The 27715-nt window shown below is 42.5% G+C and overlaps 1 protein-coding gene across 5 annotated transcripts in view; it reads left to right on the top strand.

Annotated features, from left to right (window-relative positions):
* TCF12 (transcription factor 12) overlaps positions 1-27715 on the top strand; it is a 169792-nt gene that overhangs the window by 86407 nt on the left and 55670 nt on the right. For all 5 annotated transcript variants that reach the window (XM_069982394.1, XM_069982387.1, XM_069982372.1 and 2 more), the window contains exon 6: positions 19359-19423. In XM_069982394.1, the coding sequence (XP_069838495.1) occupies positions 19359-19423 (65 nt within the window). The remainder of the gene's footprint in view (positions 1-19358; positions 19424-27715) is intronic.

Raw genomic sequence — 27715 nt, 5'->3', positions numbered from 1 at the left:
ATCTGTATGAGAGCTGTCAATGTCTCCACCAGCACTCCCCTTTCTTTATCTTTTGTATTGTGAAAGATGCATGTATAGCAGGCAGACTTTGATGTGTGCACAGTGAATAATTTTTATCCTTGATCTCTGCCTGAATGGAATATCCTTCCTCAGACAGGAGGAAGTTCTTAGCTTCAGGTTGTCTCAGACTTGCACGCTATGCCTCAGCCCCAGCGCAAAGCCGGCTTCTTCACTACACACGGTACTCTATTAATATGCACAACATGACCGTTTTTAGGAGAAGGTTATTAGAATGCTAGTTTGTATCCTCCAGTGAATGAAATGATGTGTGATTATGAAGTCATCAGGCATGGACCAGTAAGACTCGAGAGAGCCTCCCCCCTCTAAGGTCCTTAGGGTGCCATTGATTGGTGACCATGTGTTTGTGCCCGATAGACTGTGAAATGGTGTGTTGCTACACGGCTGTGCTGCACCTGCGCCCCACCGAGGTGATTGATTGGTTTGGTCATGTGGAATGTTCCCATCTGGTCTGCAGTAATGTGTTTTTTTTTTTTTCCTTTTCTTTAGCGAATAGCAAGTGCTTGCTGGATAGTTAAAGTACACAGTTAAGGAAGCTGTTCAAGTCTTTCCTGCTCAGAGCAGGGATTGAAAGTATTTTCTTCCAGCAAGGGAACCGTGGACGGAAAATCCTGTAGGGCAAAGTTAAATCAAAGATAATATGAAATGCTGGCAATAGCCCCTAGTATGGAAAGGAGAGAAAAGTGCTTGATTTACATAGTGCTGTTACATAGCTTGCACTCGCTCCCTTGGCTCATTTTAATAAAAGGCTTTATCTATTACTGATACATATCATACATAGTGTAGGAAGGGGCACAATCCAGCGATACTGGGCGGTCTTGTTTGATATTTCTTAATCTCTGTCCTTTTTCATAATTGATCTATTCATTGCACCTAATGACTAATTACACATCAGAGCACATCAGTGGCTGTATTCATCATTGTAGAATGTAATAATCAATGGCATTTCAACAAAGGAAAAAATAAATATGCAAATAAGGCCTCATTAACATTTGCATGAGCTGTTTGAATAATCACGGTGCTGACAAGGCTGTAATTAACAGAAATTGATGCTGAGTTCAGGATTTGATAGTGTGTTTTCTCAGCGTTTTATTGTTGTCACTGCGGGGGTCGGAATGAAGTTCTGCTCTACTTGTACCTTGACTGAAGCCTTCCGCCATGCTCTCTGCCAGGTACCAAAAGTCCCTGCTAGGAGTTAACCTTTCCTGTGCCAGTTGTCAGGGATTTCTCTTTCTGCTAAATTATTGCTTTACAGTTACTTTTGGTTACTCTGTGTACTTGGCAATACTAAAAGCCTGGCTAGATTGTGTTATTTTCTAACCACTTTGTACTTGTCGTGTTTTTTTTTTTTTGTCCTTTTGTTGGGTATAAATCTTTCTGAGAGTTTTAAGCTTTCTCCCGTTATGACATCATCAGTAACCCGGCACATTGATGCCTTTTAATGGAGTCACTAGGGATCTTGAATTTCATGAACTGCTTTGCCGTGCTGCAGGGCATGACTGTGTATGTTGATGAGATAGATGCAGAGCATGATTTTGTTAGCATATCCTCCTAGCTAGACTGGTATAGCTCGGTAATAAATTGTAGTGTGCATGCCTGTTTTTTTCTAATACCATTTATATTCGTACGTAGAATAAGCAGCATGCAAAGGGCATTTTAGGTGGCACAGAGTATGCACTTCATTGTTTGTTAGGCTGTGTTTATTGTAATTGAGAATCATTTGCTTGGGAGATAGTTGGCTAATTGTGTGAAGTGTACTATATCAGCCTGGATTGCTAGACTCCCCCATGTTCCTCCTCCTTTTCCTGCCTGGCTTCCTGTTTTTGTCATGGATATTAACTGAAATGCACAAAACACAATAAAGCTGTTTATGTCAGTTTTTTGGATGACTGCGAGTGCTGATTATAACAAGTTTAAGGAATTTCTTTTGTTGAAAATGCACCCGTGCCATATGGCTGAACATGGAACATTAACTTGACAGGGATAATGGATTGTGCTATATGGAGATGATTTTGCCTGCAGCTTTACTATAACTCACTGTGGTTGGGGATCATAGGTTTATAGTATAGAAAGCAGAAAATACCCAGATGGATTTACTTTACATAAAATGGCTACTTTTTTTTCTTTTTATTTTGTGTTTCTAATTAGAAAAAAAAATGTCTGAGATAGTAAAGTTAGAGGGGAGCATTGCAGCTGGCAGACTTATTTGTTCCTTATCCATGTCATCATTTGTATCACACAACAACCTTTCTATGATTACAAAAAGGAAATTGGAGTTCACATGAGAGCTGTGGACTTGCACGTGGGCTGATTTTAGAATTATTTTTATTTTATGGAAATTTCACCTTCATATTAGTTGCTCTAATTTGCAGTTTAATACATGCTGTCGTATTTTAAGTATACTGAAGCCACAACCTCTGTCCTGGAATACTGGTGTGATTTTCATCAGCCAATAAACTACTGCGCAGAAATCGACCAAAAAATATACAAATGGTTTTGGAGTGGAATTCACACAGTTGATACTTGGTGCACTCCTCCTCCTCCTCCTCAGTGACGCATTAGGCTCGGGACAGACTTGGTTCTGAAGGCAGCGTGTCACTGAGGGGAGGAGATATCTGTGCATTGGGGGTGCTGGGCCTGCCTCAAGTGCACCAAACCATTCATTTGCACAACTACAAACCAGAGAAGATAACCAGGTAGGAATGGACGACACTGTTACAATGTGGTGCAGATCAGGTGATATGTAAGTCTTAAAGCGCAACTGTCATTTTTCTGAAAACAATAAATATCTATTGTACAAGCGATTTTAAGAAACTCTGTAATAGGTTTTATTTACCAAAAGAGTTTCCTTCTGTACTGAAAAAGCTCTTTTCCTAGCTTCCCCCTCACTTCAGAAGAAGCAGGATTTCTGTCTCCATTATGCTCTATAGAGAGGGGAGGGGCTGAGAGGATTGAGTGAGCAACGAGCAGTCCTGCACAGCACAACACCCTGCAATCTTCTCTCAGGAAGTTCCTAGATAAGCACTGACCTTTCTGACCTCTAAATCCAGCGTTGTAGGTGCCCAGACAGTCTACAAACAGCTGACCTTCATGTCTTCTCTTCCTGCTCACTCTTCTTCCTCAGCCCCTCCACCCTCCATATGGACCCAGCAGAACCCATCTTCACTGGCTTCTCTGTAATGAAGACTGATTTGCCTGATAATGCACAGATAAGAAGGAGGGGGGCTTGGAAATTGCTTTTTGAGTGCAGAAAGAGGCTTTTTTGCCTAATATTTGCCTATTATAGAGTTTCTTAAAATCGCTTGACAGTTACGCTTTAATTGAATAGTTAGAGTGGTATATTAAATTTAATTATACTCTTTCCTGCATTCCATCAGAAAATGATCTGTTGAAATCCAAATGTTAAAATTTAAATATTTTTACATTTTTCCCCCTTTTTGCAGTTTACATTCTTACCACTAAGCCTGTGGGCCCTTTTACACCGAGCATTGTTAGTTTGCAGTGCCTTTACATGTCATTGCCAATTGAGCGGCTGGGCAGCACAAAGGATTACTGTATACTTTGTTGGCCATCTACATTTGCTATCTGCCACACATCTCCTGTTTACACAGAGAGATGTGCAGCCAACAACAATAGGCTTTATGGCTGCACAAAAATTTTTAATTGGGTGTCAAGCAGGCGTTTGCTTAGGACCCTATTACATGGGACGATTATTGTGTGAAAAATCGTAATATCGTTTGAATTTAAACGGTAATTGTTCTGTGCAATTGCAGGCAACAATTAAAAAATCGTTTGTGTATCGTTGATTTAGATCTGAACCCAAAATCATCAACCGATTATCGGCAGATTGAGCATTACAGATTGAGCAGACTAAACTGGAACTTGTTCTTTCTGTGATGATTCTGAAAAGGCTGTTAGAAAGTGATGTTTATAACCTTACAGTGAAAGGTGACACCAATAGATAATGATCATAGCTCAGCCTCTCCCTCCTTGTGGAATGACCTCTGCAATGGTCAGAGTTTGCCCAGACACCTTTTTTTATTCATGTCGATGGGACAGACACTGTCTATTGTTGCCTCTAGGGCATGCTTTAAAGCATATCTCTAAATGCTTTTTATAACCGCTTCAGGCTCATTGCACTGATGAATGCTGCTTTCACACGGAACGATTATCATGCAAATTCGCATGATAATGATCGAGTTCGAACGATAATCGTACGTGTAAACGCTGCGAACAATCAAACGACGAGCGAGAAATCTTTCATTTTGATCTTTCAACAACTTCTCAAATCGTCGTTGATCATTTGCAAAAAATTCGTAGATCGTTCCGTGTGAACAGTCGTTCGCCGATTTAACCAATATGTGAGATAGGCTTAAGCGATTGTAAAACAAATTTTCCGTACCATATATCGTACTGTCTAAACGCTGATCGCTATGAAAAAAAAAACGTTACTCCAACATCATTAATCGTACAATCGGGCGAATTATCGTTCCGTGTAAACGTAGCATTAGTCAAAACAGCACATTTAGCTTCATTGTTTATAAGATGTTAAGGAAGGTGCACTATCCCTGCTTCGTTACTGTGATGTGCATGCTCCCGCAACCACCCAAACTGTGTCCTGGATTCCTCTCCGCTAAAGTAAATCAAGGAATTAAATAGGCACATTTGAGCCACTAAACATCAACTCTGTATAGACACTTGTGGCTTAGTGGTCTCAAATGTGGTGTCAGGTTTCCTTTAAGGGTAGCTTCACACTTACCGGATCAGCAGCGGATTTCACAATGCGATTTGCATATTGGCTTATGAGGAGTGAGGGGAGCTGGGAGCCTGTCCGCATTCCTGGCTGCTTCTCCGGCTCTTGTGCTCGGGCAATCATTGGCTGTGGTGGGACACCACACAGATTGGCTGCGCCTAAAAGTTAATTTCAGGGTTTGTAAACAAGCAGCACCACACCTGTCATTTGGTATTGGAAAGTGTGGTGTTGTGATGGCGGTGGTGTGTATATGTATGTGTGTGTGTGTGTGTATGTATATATATATATATATATATATGTATGTATGTATGTATGTATGTATGTATGTATGTGTGTGTGTGTGTGTGTGTGTGTGTGTGTATGTATGCATGTATGTGTATATGTATTATTTTTTTATTATTTTTTTTTTTCCTCTGTCAAAACTTTGCACCAATGCTCTTACTTTACTTGGGCTATGTGTTTTGCCTAACCGATGTTTTACTCTTCTACTACCCCAACACTTTTGAGCGACTGGTCCCTTGTGCACAGTAAGATCCAGCAGTGATTGCACTGATTAATCTTTCAGTACCCCCGGTGTGTCTTGTTCACTGGTCTGTGTACACTTCCCATGAACGGTACTGAATAATCCAATTTCACTTAGCTATGGTATATGGAATATCTTACACAGAGAAAATCATCGTGAATGATTTGTTCATTGTTTATACTGACATGCTGAGTGTTCAGACACTGGAGAAGCTGGCGTTCCTTCCCCTGCCGTGACAGTTCGGGAGGCGGGGCTTCCTTAATCATGTGCTCAGGAGCATGATTAAGGGAGCCCCGCCTCCCGAAACTTTCCGTCAGGGAAAGGAACGCCAGCTTCTCCAGTGTCTGGTATATGGAATATCTGACAATATCAGAATATCAGACAAAATAAAGTCTTAGAAGGAGGCGACTACTTTTCTACGATTCTTGTGCACAAAAATTTAATAAAACATTTTGAACCATAAATCGACGGTAAAGGACTGCAGTTTTGATGGATGCACATGCTCAAGGTTCGCTCATCTCTATTAGTAATCCTTGTTGCTTCACTGGATGAAGTCTTGATTTACACACAATATTTTTGGATAGTCTTTTAAGCCAAAACACAAAAAAAGTGTAAATATTACCAATACAGTTCTCTCTGTTGGCTTCACTCCTGGATATGGCTGAAAATACTGACTGAAGGCCCTATTACACAGAACGATTATCGGACATATTTGGCCGATATTGGCCTTCAGGGCCAATAATCACCATGTGTAAAAGAAGGCAATGATCAGCCAACATGAACAATGTCTGCTGATCGTTGCTGTCGTTTGTCTTTCAACATGTTCTGTGTAATATAGAGGAGGAGGAGAAGACATAAGTTTTGTAGCAATAACCTCTGTCCTCAGTGTGGTGTTTTCTCTCTGGGAGAAAATAATGGGGGAGATTTAAACTGGTGCAAAATAAAATTGTCTTAGTTGCCCCTAGCAACCAATCAGATTCCACCTTTGATTCCTCACTGACTCTTAGGAAAATGAAAGGTGAAATCTGATTGGTTGCTAGGGACAACTGAGCCAGTTTTACTTTACACCAGTTTGATAAATCTCCCCCAATGTGTTTTTCTTCAGGATTCTATGGCTGTGTGTGTGTGTGTGTGTGTGTGTGCGCGCGCGCGCTATGGCTGCAGCAGGCTGTGTGTGTGTGCATGCGCTATGGCTGCAGCAGGCTGTGTGTGTGCGTGTGTGCGCGCGCTATGGCTGCAGCAGGCTGTGTGTGCTATGGCTGCAGCAAGCTGTGTGTGTGCTATGGCTGCAGTAGGCTGTGTGTGCGCTAATAAAATTCAGGAGTTTGAGTCGGTCCTGATAAAATTCAGGACTTTGAGTCGGAGCTGCGGCCTACCGACTCCACAGCCCTGATAGTAGCGATTTGCTGCCAACACAATCACCCAGCCAGCCTCCCTGCGGCCTCCCCTGCACTTACCCGCTTGCTGCCGACGCATGTAATAGCGACAGCAGCAATTGGGGAACGAGGAGCAAATGAGTGCTGACAGAGCTGGTTTGCTCCTCTGTCGCCCTGTGTAATAGGGGCTTGAGGGTGCATTCACACGTACAGGATCCTCGGCACATCAGCAGCCGGTTTGATGACCCCGATTTGATTTGCTTTGAATTCGTGCCATCAAATCTGCGCCATCAAATTTGCTGCGGATCCTGTACGTGTAAACGTACCCAAAATACTAAATGTAAACCCAGCCTAAAGATTGCAATTTACAGCCAGACTGAATTTTATGCAATCCTATTGGAGGATAATAATATAACAGTCCTGCCTCTCTTTCTTTCCTGTTTTGTGGCATTCTCCCCTAGTAGCCTTGTACTTTTTCAGGCCTGTATTGGACATAATCAATGCAGCAATTAATTTTTAATGGTTTTAGTTACAAAAGGGGCTTGTGTTCTGTGTCTGCCACTACTGAAAATCGGTCAGAGGCTAAGACCCACTGGAATACAGAAGCTACAGCTGCATTTGCCATCAAACCCTGCGTTTTTTCTGTGAATGTTTGTTTTTAGTGTCATGGAAACTGTGAGTCAAAGAATGGATATTCTATTCATGTGGGAAATGAACAGTTCCCTGTATAAAGCTTTAGTGACTTCCGACGTTGTCCTTAAAATAGATCCTGCGACTATCGCTGTTTGAAACTAACAATGTAAGCATTTTTAGATGACCTGTATTGTACATGACTGTTTTAATGGTCCTATTTACTTGAGTGACTTGGCACAAATTATGTTTAATGAAATAATAATCTCCATCAAGAAGTACATTAGCTTTCCATTAATTGAAAAGGCTTCAGGCATTTTATCCATTAATGAACAGTAATGTCTGACATGGACTTCAGCTGCCCCCACTGGAAGGTATTGGCATAAATAATAAATAAAGAGTAATATAAGGTTTGGGGAATATGATTTAGGGTGTTTAGTCAGCGACATGTGTTGTTGGACTTGGAATGTGCCAAATTTTTTGTGATTTAGGCTTTTATCATTGTATCATTATAATTAATGTTCGTGTTCAGCGGGACTTGTCGAACTGCTTGGGTTCGGCAATGTTCTCTGAATCCGAATGCTCAGCATTTGACTCCTGGCAGCTGGAGACGTTGGATGCAACCCTAGGGAGTCCTTAAGAACATGGATGCAGCCTATATTTTTCTGGTAGCAGTCAAACGTTCAGGTTCAGAGAACATTGCTCATCCCGAACAGTTCAACAAGTCCGCTCAACAATAGTTATAACGTGAGAACACTGATTTTTTTTTTTTTTGATTTCCCTGATGTGTATGAAGTATTTTTCCCCCACATAAAGACGTTTTACCCAGTAGCTTTGGCTCTGCAGGCATGATGGGAATTGTAGTTTTGCAACAGCTAGACCAGGGATGGTAAACCTTCAGCCCTCCAGCTGTTGCAAAACTACAATTGCAAATCCACTTACAGATTAGATTGGGGAAGAGAACTTTTAAACATTTTTTTAATTTCTTAAAATCCAGTCTTTTTATTCACTTCAAAAATTTTTTGACTGTGGCCTTTTCTCCTCCACCATCATCAGTGCTCATTCACAGTACAAGGCAATTAATTTCCCCCTGAACAGTGGTTCTCTGCATACATATTAACAAGTTTTACGTCATACGTATAATGGTTCACTTCCACAAAAACTTGTCTAGTGGTGTAGTCTTCACCCTTCTAGCTTCTGGACTTCTTAAATCCGATGCAGGGCCTGCGTGTGTGGGTACCAGGGGCCTACAGCGTGAACAGAGTCTCTGACCGGGCCTAGAGTGTAAAGCTGCTCTTCCTGCAGGTCAGAGCGCCTCCTGTTGGGCCGTCCGACCACACCAGGAGCTTGTCGTCGCTTGCCTGTTTCAACCTATATCTTAAAAGCAGTGAACTTTCCCATATAATATCTCACATTTACAACAAAGTATGCATAGTTTTGTAATCTTTTTCTGTCTGAAGCTTTATATGCCTTTCAGGAAGATGCTTCTTGTAAGTTATAGTAATATAAGGTATAGCAGCACAGGCTTATCCTAGACCCAGCTATATGAATTAAATGTCTGTTTGTGATGTTGGATGTGGAATGAATTCTGTTATTTCTACTTTTTGAGATGAAACTAATTTTGTGTGGAGTGTATACTGCTTAGTGCTAATATATATTCTACATTAGTGGTAAAGTGCACTCTATTTATCCTGGTTACCACCACCATTATCACCAGCACACTGCTGTTAATCCTGGAGGTGTATTGATTGGTGGCTGCTGCCTGTGACAGGATGACTGGGCTGAGGTAAGATGGAGAAGAAGATGAGATAAGGACTTGGTTAGAAGAGTGATTACAACTAGGCACCCTCTAATCACTGACCTCTGCAGGGATCCTCTAGTTTATCACTAATCTCACTTGCACTTGCCAGTTTCCTCTGTTGCTGCCTCATCGTTCAGAGTCGAGTGAGTAATTTGGCATGGAGAGAACAAGAGGGAGGGGGCAGCAAGTCCAGCAGCTGTGCTTGTTGTTGATAGTTAAACATTTCACTGTCGCCAGCAGTGTGCTTGGCGCAACTATTAGCTAATACTACTTAAACAAATGGTCCCAAAGAAAAGATGATCACTTTGTATGTAACACTCGCTTAGTAAAGTTGACTATACCCATTAGTTATCTTTCACAATTACCTCATAAACATCCATGCTTTAGTTGGTCATACATCAATACTGTGGCTGCATGGAAAGCAGCCAATATACCTTGTTACCAAACCATGTGGCCTCCATACATATTAAGTTATTAGATTGTTAGCAGTATCTGTTATGGTGCGTTTACACAGACAGATTTATCTGACAGATTTTTGAAGCCAAAGCCAGGAACAGACCATAAACAGGGAACGGGTCATAAAGGAAAGACTGAGATTTCTCCTTTTTTCAAATCCATTCCTGGTTTTGGCTTCCAAAATCTGTCAGATAAATCTGCCTGTGTAAACGCACCATTAGCCTGTATGTATGTATATGGCCAATTTAACAATTGTTAGGGTTAGTTCACATGCCTTTGTCATCTGGCATATTCGCCTTTCAGCATGCAGAACCCAGATTAAACCACATGCAGTATTATTTTGACCCAACAAAGTCACACTGACAGGGCTAATATGCTTGATGGTACATAGGTCCAGCGTCATGGCCTATTTTAGCCTATTGGGCAACGGATGAGCTTCTGGGTACAAAATACCTTGCTTATGGCATCTGGCGTCCCCAGTGCTAGACCACCAGACATATGTAAACCCAGCCTTAGCTAGCATTCCTATTCATCTCTAATGTGCTGGCACCACAAAGGTATTTCTACATGCTTCAGAATTTTGCAGTCCTTCTGTGAGAAAGCGGTTCAATTTTGCAATTATGCTAAATTTCTGCATAATTTCCCCTTCTTGGATAATTGCCTGGGAATTTTGTGAACCTATTGGTGGCATCCTCTGTACAGCCGAATATATCTGCATTGATTTACTTGACATGAGCTCATGCTTCTGTGGGTTTGGCCAAGATGGTTGATTCCACAATATGAGTACTTATGTAATTCATAATCTCATTTAGAATTTTTTCAAATAATTCCTTACTACTTTAAGGTTTCTTGGTGTCCATTTCTGCCTGTGTTATTCCAAGTGCATAACATAGTACATGAAAAGTTCACATCCTCTTCATACTTCAGGCTCCCAACATATACCTCAGACATAGCCAAAAACAAGTTGTGAACAGAGCCTGGCCACCTTAACTGTGTGCCCCTCAGGCCACAGTACCAGGCAAGAGATTGCAGATAAAATCCTGTAGTACACGTCCCTTTCATCTATTATCAACAATCAAGTTTACTGTACCTATTGTTTACATGGAAAATCAGATTCTTTATTCACAGCTATTCTTATCTGTGTTGTCTAAACTTCTGCATTCTTGAATTATCAGTAAGATCTCCAGATCCCCTCCTTTATCCATTGCCCATAGATGACTGCTCTGATTCTGCTTTTAGCTTTGATTTCAGGCTTTCTGCTTGAGGTTTTTTTTGTTTAGTTATTGCTTTTTTGTTCAGTCACTTCCCTATATATGAGTGAATGTTTTACATACAAAGTTTGTGTCCTTTTAAGTGGCCGATTATAAATAATAATAATTAATTTTTTTTTTTTAAAGAGGACCTGTCCGGCCCAGCCGACACCCCCCCCCCCCCTGTGGAGACCCTTATACTTACCCTGTGCACGAGGTGCCGGTCTTGGACCCGCTCTTGTTGCCGAGATATCGCCGTCTGAAGCCTAGCGCGTGCTCATCAGAGATGAGTCCGACGCTCATAGAGAATGTATGAATCTCTGATGAACGCGCGCTGGGCTTCCGATGGCGATATCTCGGCAATGGGAACGACTACAGGACAGCCATATCTCGTCAACGGGAGCGGCTCAAGGAGCGGGACTTTGTACACTGGGTAAGTAGAAGGGTCTCCACCGGGGAGTCGGACGGGCTCTGCCCCGGCATAGGGGTCGACAGGTTCCCTTTAATCTTCAATGCCATCTATTGATAGCTTCACAAAGTCTGTTACTTCTACTTACTTTTAAAGTGTACCTGTCATTATAACTTTCAAAATCTAAATCAATGGTGTATGTGAGCCTTTAGGGTGCCTTTAAACAGAGAGAATCATCTGACAGATTTTTGAAGACAAAGCCAGCAACAGATTATATACAGGGAATAGGTCATAAAGGAAAGACTGAGATTTCTCGGCTTTTAAACCCATTCCTGGCTTTGGCTTCAAAAATCTGTCAGGTAAATTTGTGTAAAGGCTCCCAAAGTCTTGTGCTGGTTGAAAAAACAGACTAAATGCATGACGTCCCGGCCAGTACAGAGAGTCACAGCACTGAAAAAAAAGAGGCAGAACACAGGAAGTGCCGTGTTAACTTTAAAAAAAAAAAAAAAAATTTAAGTTGCAAACTCTCTTTATATCACGTCCACTGTTGAATTAGGTTTTAAAAGTTATGCTTGAAATTTGCTGGATTTTGTTGGTCTCTATCTGATGCAGATGTGAAGGAGCCATAATGTGCATGGCCAACTTTGAATTTAGCATGTTCTTTGTCAACAGACAAGCAATATAATATTTGAGCAACTTTTGTAGCATACTGCTTTGGCTCTTGATGGAACCTAAAGGGTCCTGCTGTAAAGGTGGCCACACCTTCATAAACTGTCAGCCGACTGTCATCTCTTCCATCCTCCCTATACAATTGGCCAGCCCTTATGGGGACTTTAAGTCAGTAGGGATTTGATGTTGCCAATTACACAATAAGGCTGGGTTCACACACTTTATATTTCAGGCAGTATTTGGTCCTCAAGTCAGGTCCTCATAGCAACCAAAACCAGGAGTGGATTGAAAACACAGAAAGGATCTGTTCACATAATGTTGAAATTTAGTGGATGGCCGTCATATAACGGTAAATAACTGCCATTATTTCAATATAACAGCCGTTGTTTTAAAATAACAGCAAAAATTTGCCATTAAATGACGGCCATCCACTCAATTACAACATTATGTGAACATAGCCTTTCTGTGTTTTCAATCCACTCCTGGTTTTGGTTGCTATACAGCCTCACAAATACAGCCTCAAATATACATAGTGTGAACCCAGCCTTAGGGTATAAACCCACACACCGTATATGCAGCGTATTTACTGCTGCGATACACAGCAAACTCGCAGCAAACTCGCAGCAGATTAGATCTAAATAACTGAACACAGCATCAAATCTGTACCAACAAATCTGCTGCGTATTTGTTGCGTATCTGCTGCATATACGGCGTGTGGGTTTATACCCTAAAAGTGACACAGTTTAAGGCTGGGTTCACACTACATATATTTCAATCAGTATTGTGGTCCTCATATTGCAACCAAAACCAGGAGTGGATTAAATACACATAAAGGCTCTGTTCACACAATGGTGAAATTGAGTGGATGGCCGCCATTTAATGGCAAATATTTGCTCTTATTTTAGAACAACGGCTGTTATATTGAAATAATGGCAGTTATTTACTGTTATATGGCGGCCATCCACTCAATTTCACCATTGTGTGAACAGAGCCTTTCTGTGTTTTCAATCCACTCCTGGTTTTGGTTGCAATATGAGGACCACAATACTGACTGAAATATATGTAGTGTGAACCCAGCCTGAGTTTGTACTATAATTTTACACCTAGCCCTCACTTTGAAAACCCACAACCACTTAGAAATAGCTTTGTCTTCTGGCATTCATGGAGCTGCTTCATTGAGTTGCTCTAGTGCTGTATACCAGTGCTTCTCAATTCCAGTCCTCAGGCCTCACCAACAGTTCATGTTTTAGGGTACAAACCCACTTGACGTATTTGCTGCGTGAATCAGTCTTAAAAATAAGCAGGCAAAACACAGGTTGGCTTTATACGATTGTTCTGCGTTAAAATACGCAATTGCGTATTTTTGAAGCGTGAAGCTTGTTGTTAGCAAAGCATCAGTTGTTAACAACCTGTGCGAAAAACGCATGTAGCTTCACGCTTCAAAAATACGCAATTGCGTATTTTAACGCAGAACAATTGTATAAAGCCAACCTGCGTTTTGCCTGCTTATTTTTAAGACTGATTCACGCAGCAAATACGTCAAGTGGGTTTGTACCCTTAAGGATATCCCATACAAAGAACACCTGTGATAATACCTGATGCACCGAGTATAATTATATCACCTGTGAAATACTAAGGAAATCCCCAAAACATGACCTGTTGGTGAGGCCCGAGGACTGGAATTGAGCAGCACTGCTGTATACCCACTACTCTGGTCATGTAACCACTGGATATAACTTCCCTTACAACTATATTCTGTGCCTCCAAGACACATGTAGATGATTCTTATGCATAAGATTAATTGTTCTAAGTTTATATTGGTAAGGGATATAATATACATAAAGAATCTCTGTGAACATGCTATTCCTGTCAAACCCGTTGAACCTTTTATCCAGTTTTCTCCTTTAAGCCTGTTTTCTTTGAAGCATCCTGTATAAATCCTTGTTTATTAGTGTCTACATATAAATTCCTGTTAGAGGCATTTGTTTAGAAATCTTGGTTTCCGCCATGCTTTGGCTAATGCTTTTAATTATTTTGTGTGCAAGAAAATGCTGACACAGTTTAAAGTGAGTTGCATGATTCATGCTACTTTGTGATTCTGCATAGTCGCATGTTTGCTTTCAAAAGTATATACTTTCCTCATTCTAAAATGGTTACCAGCGAAAGCTGCAACTAGTGTCAGGAGTGACTAGGGATGTCACGATACCAAAATTTTGAGTTCGATACCGATACCAGCTTTCGGATTTCGATACTCAATACCAATTCGATACTAAATAAAAAGTTTGAGAAAAAAAATACGTAAAAATACAAATATAATTTCCCTTTTCCCTGACTACAGATATGTTCCCCCCATGCACAACATTTTTATTTATGTGACTTCTTGATCACTTTGTTACATTTTATAGTTCTGACAATTCACATGTAATGGATACATGAACGTCTTTTTTTTTTTTTTTTTTAAAAAAAAGGGAAAAGGGGGGATTATTAGAACCTTTTTTTTACATTTTTTATTCCCCTCTAACCTCAAGCATACCTCCCTGTGCACAACAACTCCCAGAATACCTTCTTGTGGGGAGTTGTAGTGCACAGGGAGGTATGCTAGGAGTTGTAGTGCATAAGAAGGTATGCTGGGATGTTTTGAAAGGCTGCTGCCGCGCAACTGCAACTCCCAGCATACCTCCTTGTGCACTACACCTCCCAGCATACCTCCTGGTGCACTACAACTCCCAGCATAACTCCTGGTGAACAACAACTTCCAGCATAATGCCTTGTGCTTTGCAACTCCCCACAAGAAGGTATGCTGGGAGTTGTAGTGCACAAGGAGGTATGCTGGGAATTGCAGTTGTGCAGCTCCTGACACAACTCTGTGCAGCATACATTCTTGTGCACTACAACTCCCAGCATGCCTCCTCGTGCACAAAGAGGTATGCTGGGGGATGTAGTGCATAAGGAGGTATGCTGCTGGGAGTTGTAATGCATTAGCAGCCTCCTGGCACAACAACTCCCAGCATGCCTCCTTGTGAACAACAACCCACAAGAAGGTATTCTGGGAGTTGTTGTGCCACTGTATCGGTGGGCCCCGCGGGAATGGAGGGGCTGCGACAGGATTGTGGACCCGGAGGTTGGGGAACTGGCTGGTGTAAGGGACCGCTGCCGCAGCACCGGCGGGTCCCGTATTTGGAATGGTTGAATGACTGCTGCCCGCGGGATTGCGGGCCGCAGTCATTAGCAGTGAGGAGCCGATCCATATGCAGCAGACTCGTGCTGCATATGGAGCGGCTCTGCAGGGGTTAAATGCCGCTGTCGGTTATGACAGCGGCATCCACCCTTTAGGGCAGGGGTACTCAACAACTTTTAGTGAAGGTCTGCTTACCGGGGTCTATTGTCAGGTGAAGGTCCGAGCTGAACATCAGTAGGAAACGTGTTTTGTTACTTTGTCACAAACGTTCAACTATTTATATACAGAATTGCTGCTTATTAGCGGGAAAATTGGCATTTTTTTCTCTCTCACCAGGCCTTTGATATTAGGTACAAAGGGGGTGACTGCCCTGGTAGTATATAGCCCCCCTGTTGCTCCCCCAGTAGTGTATAGCCCCCCCTGTGCGCTCTCCTTCAGTAGTATATAGCCCCCTGTTGCTCCCCCAGTAGTATATAGCCCCCCTGTGCGCTCTCCCCCTGTAGTATATAGCCCCCTGTGAGCTCCCCCCAGTAGTATATAGCCTCCCCGTGTGCTCTCCCCCTGTAGTATATAGCCCCCTGTGAGCTCCCCCCAGTAGTATATAGCCTCCCCGTGTGCTCTCCCCCTGTAGAATATAGCCCCCTGTGAGCTCCCCCCAGTAGTATATAGCCCCCTGTGCGCTGTCCCCCAGTAGTATATAGCCCCCTGTGAGCTCCCCCCAGTAGTATATAGCCCCCCTGTGCTCTCCCCCTGTAGTATATAGCCCCCTGTGAGCTCCCCCAAGTAGTATATAGCCCCCCTGTGAGCTCCCCCCTGTAGTATATAGCCCCCTGTGAGCTCCCCCTGTAGTATATAGCCCTCCTGTGAGCTCCCCCCTGTAGTATATAGCCCCCTGTGAGCTCCCCCTGTAGTATATAGCCCCCTGTGAGCTCCCCCTGTAGTATATAGCCCCCCCATGCGCTGTCACCCTGTAGTATATAGCCCCCTGTGAGCTCCCCCCAGTAGTATATAGCGCCCCTGTGCTCTCCCCCCAGTAGTATATAGGTATATAGCCCCCCTTGTGCTTTCCCCCTGTAGTATATAGCCCCTGTGAGGTCCCCCCTGTAGTATATAGCCCCCTGTGAGGTCCCCCCTGTAGTATATAGCCCCCTGTGCGCTCCCCCCAGTAGTATATAGCCCCCTCAGTAGTATATAGCCCCCTGTGAGGTCCCCCCTGTAGTATATAGCCCCCTGTGAGGTCCCCCCTGTAGTATATAGCCCCCTGTGCGCTCCCCCCAGTAGTATATAGCCCCCTCAGTAGTATATAGCCCCCTGTGAGGTCCCCCCTGTAGTATATAGTCCACCTGTGCGCTCTCCCATTGTAGATGCCCCCCAGACAGAAAAAAAAATAACAAAAACAACTCACCTAGCACCTCGTTCCCCGCTGCGGCTGTCTTCGTCTCTTCCCGTCGGTCCGGCCCCCGGCTGATACGCGCTCTGTAGGGATGTCCCGGGGATTCCCCAGCAGAGCGCGCATCAGTGACCTCAGCGTACGCCGCCGGCCTGCACTTCCGGGAAGGACAGGCCGGCAGCGTACACTGAGGTCTGTGGTGCGCGCTCTGCTGGGGAATCCCCGGGACATCCCCAGAGCGCGTATCAGCCGGGGGCCGGACCGACACCGCCCCCAGCCCCACAGGCGTACTGACATCTAAGGACAGTACGCCTATGGGGCGGGAGGCAGTGCGGTGGGGAGCGGGACGGTCCGGACCGCTGGCCTCCTCTGTCCGGGTTCGGACCGCGGTCCGCCAGTTGAGGACCCCTGCAAATTGCCGGCACTAGCGATCGCTGTGTGCCGGCTATTTAAATTTGGCGCCGCCGGGAGCGGAGAGCTCGCGGGCGGAGGAGGGGACACCAGGGGGCAGGGGGCAGGGGGCGGCACACAGAGAACACGGCCGGCGCTCAGGTAGCTGCCGGCCGTGTTCTCTGCACCATACTTCATGTTAATCTGCACTATTATGCAGATTAACATGAAGTATCGATACCAGGAAATCCTGGTATCGAACCGTTTTTCTGACCGAAATATCGATAGTAGTATCGATATTTCGGTGCATCGTGCATCACTAGGAGTGACTAGTAAAATGTATGGAGCATTTTAATCATAGTGATGGCCATAGGTACCGGTAGCCATTGAAGCAGGTTTGTGTTCTGTAATATAAACTTGCTTTAGGCTAGGTCCAGATGTGGTGGATTTGCGGTGAGGTTTTCCATATTACAAATCCATAGCAGTTGGGGTTTTCAAGACCTCATCCAGATGTTGCACAAAACATGAGCACAGAGAGGAAAGTATGCTACTGATTTTCTATTCAATAGTAAGCTCTTTCAGACAGCAAGTTAACTTTCAGCTCCGATTTTACTTTTTATGATACACCATTTAAAATTCATGGCTTAATAAATCTGCACATAACATTTGTGGATTGGGCTATGCGTTTTTGCGATTTTAAAACCAAAATACTAGTGGTTTTTGACGCAGCTTTTTGAGCCAAACACAAAAGCTTTACATTACTGATAGATCCACCCAGGCTTTGGGTCCAAAACTGCCCCAAAATAGGTGTGTGCGATTCCAGCTTTATAATGTCTTTAGACTTCAGCATACCTGTCAATAAAAAAAACAAAAAAAACTTTTGACATGACACTGACATGGACCGATACTGATCAGAAGAACAAGCAGGAAGACATGCATTGCAGCAAGCTGCAGTTACCTGCTGTCAATCTCTGTCTAGGCAGCCCCATAGTCTTTTATAATGTCAATTTCTGTGCAAAGATTGTCGCGCGTCGAGAATAAAAGGTGAAAGCATGTGCTTCTCCTGTCTTGTTGTCCTCATTGGTGGGAGTCTCAGAATTAAAGGACAACTCTCATCTCCCCCCCCCCCCCCCCACACCTTAACTATTACACATTACAAAGTTATATAACTTTGTAATGTATGCTAGTCACCTGTCTGGAGCCGCGCCTCCTCTTTTCTGTACTTGCCTATTTGCTGTCGACACAGTCATCTTCTCCTGCCGCCATTTTGTGACGATGTCGTCACAAGCGGGGGGCGGGCCTGGTCATCCTCTTCTTCATTGTCTTCCTTTATAATGAATGGAAGCGAAAAGGCGGCTGATGCTCGTGCACACCCACAGCGTTTTCATTGGCTGAAATGCATCACATGGCTTCCAGCTTGCTCAGCTCTGATTGGCTGAGCAAGCTGGAAGCCGTGTGATGCGATCCAGTCAATGAAAAGCTTCCGGTGCGCACAAGCATCAGCCGCCTTTTCGCTCTCATTCATGCAGTGGGACCCCGTAAGTGAGGAAGAAGATGAAGACGCGGACAGGGTTGACCGGGACCGCGGCCGGCGGGACCTTCGACTGGCGATCGACTTAGGAGGGATGGTAAGTATATAGGGTCTGTGTTAGTCTCTGAGCAATTTGGTAGAGACTAGAGGTGAGTGCAACTCAAGCATGCTCAAGCCCAGTCGTTCAGCATTTTAATACCAGTGGCTAAAGTTGCATGCAGCCAACTTCTTCAGCTAGCAGTATTGAAATGCTCAACGATCGGACTTGAGTTGCGCTTATCTCTTGTACAGACTAGTAACTTTGATGATTCCTACGTGTTGCACTCACACATAGGGCCATGTGTCCTTTTATCCCTATAATACCAAGAAGCAGTCACATGAAAGGACATTATTGATCAGTACTGAGCATTGTAAGCTGTGAATCGCCACAAGCATTGTGTGAGATATAACATTTACTACAAGGTGCTGCAGCATCTCATCATTGTCCCCCTGTTTCACTCTGTCCTTCTGTTTCAGCCAACGTCTTAGTCCCCTCTACATAGATTTCAATACGCAACATCCATTTCATCTCACATTTAAATGCAGTCGAGTCCACTTTATAGAGCTGTCAGTGAAGATAAACTAAGGTGCTGCTTGTTCAAACCTGTTTCATGCCAAGCTTGTGCTAGCAGAACGTATTTCAACAATTAAAGTGAATATTCCACTGAATTGAAAGAAAAATCGAACTAATTTATGTTATGCAATGTACACCTGCCAGACCGTATGTGAATGACCCATCCAGAGAAACTGGGAATGCTGTAATGTAAACTAACATGTGCAAACTTTGTTTTTTGAACATTGTTTAGATGTGCAGGTTTTTACCTATACCTATATTTTTGCACACTGCAAAAATGTATCTGAATGCTTTTCTCTTCATTATTATAGGCAAAACAGCTGATAGAAGCACCTTCCCAGTGTTTGGCAGAGATTCAGCAGTGCCTGGTTGTCAGGTAAGCTTATTACATTCCGTACATAATTTTAGCCTCCAAACTTTGGCTGTAGAACAGTTGGGTAATTTGGTTCAGTAATTCCAATTTTATCTCCTAAATAACAAGAGAATACATGTCACACATGTACACAGATAAGACTGTTATATATAGTTGGGCTGGTTACATGTACATGTTGAGCAAAATTAGATTCACAGGGACATGCAATGTGATGCTGTTGATGTACTGATGTAGACATGGCTAGTGGTGTCTAGTTAAAAAAAAATCTTAAGTCTTCCAGTACTTATCAGCGGCTGTATGTCCTGCAGGAAGTGGTGTATTCTTTTTAATCGGACACAGTGCTCTCTGCTGCCACCTCTGTCCATGTCAGGAACTGTCTAGAGCAGTAGCAAATCCCCATAGAAAATCTTTCCTGCTCTCCAGACTGGAAAGAATACTATTTTTTTTATTATTTTTTTTTTTTAGAAGTAAATTACAAATTTCTAGCACTTCCTGGCACCAGTTGATTTGAAAGATATATATATTTATTATATGTGTGTGTGTGTGTATATATATATATGTATATATATATATATATATATATATATATATATATATATATATATATATATATATAATATTTTTTTTTTTTTTTTGCTGAACTACCCCTTTAGGCCAAAATCATGAATAGGTACAAAAAGTTTTCCTATTATACTTTCTCTAGTGTAAAGCATCAAAGAAAAGTAAATAAAATCTGCATTATGCACTTAAACTGCACAAACATAGACTAGACTAGACAGAAATGACAAAAAATGTATTTCAATTTAAACATCTAGCATTATAGTTATCATAGTATTATATTATGTTACAGAAACAGTCTCTTATGCTTTCTTGTAAAATTTTATATATATAGCTGGTCCATAACTAAAACCAAAAGGAACAACACAAGCATTGCTCTCAGTATAGTGATACTAATGTAATCAAACAGAAGTACACAGAGAATCTCACACATGATGAGTCACACTTCTCCATCTGACAATCTCATGAAAGTATTTGGGTCTGGCATCTATGAGGACAATGTGTTTTCTGTCTGTGTAGGAGGAATAATGGTCTGTGGATGGCTGCTGTTTGAGGTTTGGGTTAGATCCCTTATGCTGCGTTTACACAGAACGATTATCGTTCCAATTTGCACAATAACGATCGTATTCGAACGATCGCATGTGTAAACGCAGCAAACAACGAGCGAGAAATCGTTCATTTTGATCTTACAACATGTTCTTAAATCGTTGTTCACAAAAAATTTGCAGATCGTTCTGTGTAAACAGTCGTTCACCAATTTAACCTATGTGCGAGATAGGCTTAAGCAATAGCAAAAGATTTTTCCGTATGATTTATCGTTCCGTCTAAACGCTGATAGTTATAGAAAAACAATCGTTACTTCGAAATTGTTAATGGTACGATCTGGCGTATTATCGCTTCGTGTAAATGCAGCATTAGTGACATCAATTTAGCAATATCTCCGTCCCACCTGGCTTGAAATGTGACAGTTATCTCTGTGAATGTGGAGACATTGTTAGGGTGCGTTTACACAGAGAGATTTATCTGACAGATCTTTGAAGCCAAAGCCAGGAGCAGACTATAAACAGGTAATAGGTCATAAAGGAAAGACTGAGATTTCTACCCTTTTCAAATCCATTCCTGGCTTTGGCTTCAAAAATCTGTCAGATAAATTTCTGTGTAAACGCACCATTAGATTTGGCTATTTGGATCCACACACTGTTTTCATGGCCGCATTGCACCTGAAAGAGATCTGAGGAGGAACGATCTTCAAGTCTTGGCTGTTCTTTCATTACACTGGCTTTGAATAGTTATTGAGCATATATCTCTACATGCCAAAAGCTTACTGATCTGTTATGTGTCAGCAGATTGAGCAACAGGGAATCTCATTGGTTTAAATATGCAAATAAAACATCCTGCAAAAATAATAATGGAACAAATTTTTAACTCAATGGAACTGTAACAGATGTTCTGTTATGTTGCAGAAAACCTCAAAATTGTGTCCATCCTTGTGCTCCTTAGCACAAATCCACAAATGACATGGTGTGGAGAGTTTAGTGTTCAAGAATTTAAAGTGACTCTGTATCCACCAAACTGCTAGTACCATCTGTTCGATGAGCATAAATCCTTACCGACCGTGTCTTTTAAAATGTTCCCGGTGCCTTGGTTAAAGCAAAAATTGATCTTTTAAGCTTGCAGCGCTGTGTCATACTGGTTTGGCCTAGAGTGTCTGTGTCCCAGGTCTGCAACGCCTCACCTTTCTTCCTCTCCGTCCTCAGGAACGCATCTGGGCAGGATTTCTATTCATTGCTAGTCTAAACAGTGCACCTGTATCGCTCTGGCATGTGCACTGTTTAGACTGGTAATGACTAGAAATCCTGCCCGGAGAGGGGGGGGGTCTAATGAGGAGGGTGAAAGAAAGGAGAGGCACAGACATTGTATGACGCAGAGCAAAAAAATATCTTTTTTTAAAAATTTACAGCTCTGACCAAGACACCGGGCACATTTTAAAATGCACGACTGGTAAGAATACTCTTGTCAAAGGATGGTACTAGCAGTTTGGTGGGGTGGGGTGGAGTGGTGGATACAGAGTCACTTTAATTGTCTTACACAGATGGAGGTGATCTCCATTTATTTCCTAACATTTCAAACCATAGGATTGAGGATTCTTCAATTTATGGGCGAATAAGGATGATATAGTGATATCTTGTCTGTAGGGAGCTACTATATATGTTTGTTTTGAATCTTTTGGCTTTGTTCTATGTAAAAATAGGCTAGCCTTTTTACTTATTTTCATGGGTCATGAGATATGATTTATAGTGTGGTTTTGTCTTCAGGCTAGTTCCAGTAGCAATGGTTTGGAAACTAATGTGTGCCGAAGGCCAAGCTCTGTGTACTCCGAGCCTCCACAGTAGTACATGGAGCAGAGCTGTACAATCTCTGCTGGTCTCTTCATATAACTGATCATACAAAGTTAGATGAATTGACGCTTTATATCTTCTTTCCTGTAGGACAGTAAATTGCTCTTAGTGTTTGCAGTAGAGGGCTTGTGAACTACTACGGAGGCCCCAACTATGACTGTGTGCTAAGCAGCTGTAATATGGTCATGCTTGTAAACTCAAACCTTTTTAGCTGAGTTTTCTGTAACCACTTTTGGAAGAGCCCATATTATTATTTACCTGCCTGCATAAGGGGGCATTTGCACAGTCCTTAATTACAAATGATGCCCATTGGAATGGACTTTGGAGTTCATTCTTTATTTGATGGGCACTCTGAAACTCTTCAAATCTTTGCGCTACTGTATTGACACCAACTCCAAAGTCCATTCTGTTGTACATCGTCCATAATTACTGCACAGAACGTGTGAATGCACCTTAATATTTCCAGGGGTTATTGAGACTGCAGACATGATTCAAAGTAGTTTTTTTGGTGTAGACATATTTCTGGTCTTTCAGTCACTGAAACCAATAAGGCTGGGTTTACATATATAAGTTGGCATCAGTTGCGTTTTTTGCCTAAAAACTGACCACAACTGATGTCACAACTGATGCCAAAAATGCATCAGTTGTGATCAGTTTTTCTATCCGTCTTTTCATTAAAAACCATCAGTTGCCATCAGTTTCCATCAGTTGTCATCAGTTGTCACAAGTTGCGCTCATCAGTTGACATTTTTTCCCCAGTATGTTTTCCTGTCATTTTCAATGGGATTTGCGGGGGAGCGCACGGGGGCTATATACTAAATTGGGGGAGCTTACAGGGGGGCTATATACTACAAGGGGAGAACGCACAGGGGGGCTATATGGGAGGGGGAGAGCGCACAGGGGGGCTATATGGGAGGGGGAGAGCGCACATGGGGGGCTATATACTATTGGGGGAGAGCGCACAGCAATGCTGTATACTAATTGGGGGAGAGCACACAGGGAAGCTAAATATTACTGGGGGGCAACAGGGGGGCTATATACTACTGGAGGAGAAACAGGGGGGGGGGGTGATATACTACTGGGGGACCAAGGGGGGACTATAGGGGAGGGGGAGAGCACACAGGGGGAGATATATGTTTATTTTGTGCTACTATTTGCCTGAACGCCGGATGCCAGAGCCGAACGGCATGCGTCCTGCCCGGCGAGGCATCCGGCGCTCTATTCGATTGAATTGGTGCGGCGCCGCATCACCGGAGCGGCGGTCTGCCACGACGCTGCAAGATGCGTCCTAACGCACCGACGGTCCGGCGATGCTGCGGCCACTAGTTCACCGCCGCACATTTTGAACGATCCCATTGAAAACAATGGGATCAGTTCAAAGATGCGTTTCCCTCCGGCGCTTTTCTCCTGCGCCGGAGGGAAACGCCGCCGCACCGCCGGACATATGTAAACCCGGCCTAAGGGCTCGGCCACACTAGCGTTTTTCTTTGTTTCTAATGGATCCGTCTATATTAATTAAACGGATGAGCATAAACTGATGTGAAGACTGATGCAAACGGATTGCAAAATGTTCATCTTTTTTTAATGGTCCGTTTGTATTTTGGCTTAAAAAAAACGGACTTTTGTACATCCGTTTGCATCAGTCAGCATCCGTTTTTCTATACGTTTATTTTTCTTCTTTGGTTTCTTGCTGCTTCTGCACATGCTCAATGCAAAAAACGGATGAAAAAAACAGATGTGAACGGAAATACCTTCCGTTTTAGATCCGTCCTCATTGTCAAAGAAAAACGGAAGTGCACTTTCCGTTCGTGATCCGTTTTTTTAAGCAGAAAGAAAAATACTGCAAACGCAATTTTTTCTTCCGTTCAAAAAAAAACGGATCTTGAACGTATTTCATGCAAACGAAGCACAATTAGGGCAAACGGAGCACACTAAAATATCATGGGAATCTATGGGGATTTTAACGGATCCGACAGTTTCTGTTTTGCTTACTCCAAAACGGAAAAGGTAGACTGAATGGTGCCGGATGGTCAAACGCTGATGTGAACGTAGCCTAAGACACCCTGTAGTAAGTATTCCCCCAGGCAATAATGTGTGTTGTTAGACACCAATTGATAACATGCAGTTGCACAGAGATGTGACCAACTTAAAGGGACACCTGAGGCAAAACATGTATACAGGATCTGATCTTAGTCTGGAATTAAAACAACATCAAAGAAGTCTCTATATACTTGTGTCATGCACCGCACAGTGTGGTCCTGTTAAGTATTAGGCTGGGTTTACATATATAAGTTGGCATCAGTTGCGTTTTTTGCCTAAAAACTGACCACAACTGATGTCACAACTGATGCCAAAAATGCATTAGTTGTCATCAGTTTTTCTATCCGTCTTTTCATTAAAAACCATCAGTTGCCATCAGTTTCCATCAGTTGTCATCAGTTGTCACAAGTTGCGCTCATCAGTTGAAATTTTTTTCCCCAGTATGTTTTCCTGTCATTTTCAATGGGATTTGCGGGGGAGCGCACGGGGGCTATATACTAAATTGGGGGAGCTCACAGGGGGGCTATATACTACAAGGGGAGAGCGCACAGGGGGGCTATATGGGAGGGGGAGAGCGCACAGGGGGGCTATATGGGAGGGGGAGAGCGCACAGGGGGGCTATATGGGAGGGGGAGAGCGCACATGGGGGGCTATATACTATTGGGGGAGAGCGCACAGCAATGCTGTATACTAATTGGGGGAGAGCACACAGGGAAGCTAAATATTACTGGGGGGGCAACAGGGGGGCTATATACTACTGGAGGAGAAACGGGGGTGATATACTACTGGGGGACCAAGGGGGGACTATAGGGGAGGGGGAGAGCACACAGGGGGAGATATATGTTTATTTTGTACTACTATTTGACTGAACGCCGGATGCCAGAGCCGAACGGCATGCGTCCTGCCCGGCGAGGCATCCGGCGCTCTATTCGATTGTATTGGTGCGGCGCCGCATCACCGGAGCGGCGGTCCGCCAGGACGCTGCAAGATACGTCCTAACGCACCGACGGTCCGGCGATGCGGCGGCCACTATTTCCCGCCGCACATTTTGAACGATCCCATTGAAAACAATGGGATCAGTTCAAAGATGCGTTTCCCTCCGGCGCTTTTCTCATGCGCCGGAGGGAAACGCCGCCGCACCGCCGGACATATGTAAACCCGGCCTTAGACAGCGTATACATTTTTCTTGGTGTGTTTCCTTGAGGATGAACCTTTTACATCATAAGTGTTTGTCTGTGCCAAGAGTCAAGGCCAGCAGTCATTCCTCTGTCCCTAAACATCCCCATGTGGCTTTACATTAAATGATTTTTGCTAATTAATTTGTGTTATTTCCCTTCATCTACTTACACTTCTACATGCATGTTCGTTCTACTAGTAATCTAGCTGGTCTGAAGAAACAGCACTAGTTTTTGGAACAGAATTGCAGTATCATTTGAAAGTGGGAAATTATTAAAAAAAATTCTCTTTGAAGGTTCTCTACTTTTACTAATGCGTCTTGCACACACAAATGTTATATTAAATGAGGGAGTTTGGTAGTCTAGACATTTAGCAGCTCCCATTGATACTGGTAAGTTTTTTGTTTTTTTTTAACATTGTGTAGCGCTCTTATATAGACACATTTTCTATTTTACTTTACAAGAAAACTTGCTTCCCTCAAAACACATGTTGCACTTCATAGAGAGCTGTCAGTGGAGATAAACTGAGGTCTTGCTTGTGCAAACCTTTTTCATGCCAAGCTAGCTAGTCACAGTATGAATCATTTTTGTGAATGAATACTTTGAAGTGCTTGTGAAACATAGTTTTCAACATTCAAATCAATCAGTTAACATTATTTACTTTGTTGGGAGTAGATTCTTTCTAAAACAGGATAACCATTTTTTGTTTTTAATATATTTTGTGTTATATGTTAATATGTATTGAAGAAGCAGTTCCATTACAAATGCTATTCATTCAAGTATAGCCTTTGAAAAATAAGAGTGTGTGCTGTCTGGAAGGCCTCTCTTCTAAATTAGGACCTGTTGATGATTGTGGGGCCGATAATAAAATCCTCAGTGATAAGCTGCAAGGGAAATGTGGCACTACATGGCGCACATTCAGAGGATTGGATGGCACTGTGTTGTATCATAGCAGCACTTTTGCAGGGGAAATAGAGGGATGAGTGGAGGGTACACTTTTTCTTATTCTTTTTTTTTTTTTTTTTTTTTTTTACAGTACACCACATTCCCTTTCTATAGCTAATTTTTAAGAGTGGAAAAATATCTTCCTTTAAGGCTTGTAAAACTTTTTCTATTGGGTTCTCCAGGTAAATTACAATGGCAATGCCTAACCATCTGTGGTAAAAGGCCATGCTGAAATTAAATCCCATTCCATTGTATCATGACACCCATGCAAGATGGTTTGGACTAACAACCTACTTTAAGAGTTATCATTACACATTGCGGCCATTTAAGTGCAGGTCTAGTTTTGGTTTGTTCTCTTGGTCACTTGCCATATTGGTGAATAAGTTGCCAGGCACTTGGCTTGTAGCTTCCATCTGGCTGGTATGTTTGAAATAGCTGTAGGCTTTCATCATTCTTTCCTGTGGAAAAAAGAAAGTCCTTTTACATGCATGTTACAAAGATTCTGCTTTGCCTTCCACAAATGTTCTATAGTCCACTTAAGCAGAAAGATAAATAATTGATATAACAGTAAAATAACTTTTTCTTGACCTATATCCAAAATTAACTTTTGTAACTTGAAGGATGGGATAGAAAGATGCAAATCTGTATAACTTTCTGGCACCAGTAGATTTGAAAATAATTCCATGTTTGAACACACAGACTGATTTCTCTTTTAAATGACTAGGAAGTGGTTTATGGTGGATTTAACGCAGAATACATACTGAAATCTGTGTGAACATATCCTAAGTAACTTCACAAATCAACAGTTACATAGTGTCTAGCTAAATGCCCATTTACACTCAGCAAGTATTGTTAAGATTTGCTTGTTTCTGAGTGAACATGACAATTATTGGCTAGTGTTTAAATATGTGGAAGGCCAACGATAAGAGAATAATTTATTATATCAAGCGTACTACCATAAAAATAATTAATGCCACTTAGTGAGGATCATCATGTCAGAAGTGAGATATTCCATTTAAAGATGTCTTTACACAATTGGCAAACAAGCAGTTGTGAATCTCAGTTTGAAATAACACTTAACCCACCTGTGTACATGTACCCTAAATCAGGGATTATTGCCGTGGTAATTTCAGGTGAGTTACAAATAGATTGGGAGAATTCACAATTTACACTTTTTG

The sequence above is a fragment of the Dendropsophus ebraccatus genome, chromosome 1, assembly GCF_027789765.1.
Source record: "Dendropsophus ebraccatus isolate aDenEbr1 chromosome 1, aDenEbr1.pat, whole genome shotgun sequence".
Taxonomy (NCBI): Eukaryota; Metazoa; Chordata; class Amphibia; order Anura; family Hylidae; genus Dendropsophus; species Dendropsophus ebraccatus.
This window is presented reverse-complemented; position numbering and strand designations above follow the sequence as displayed.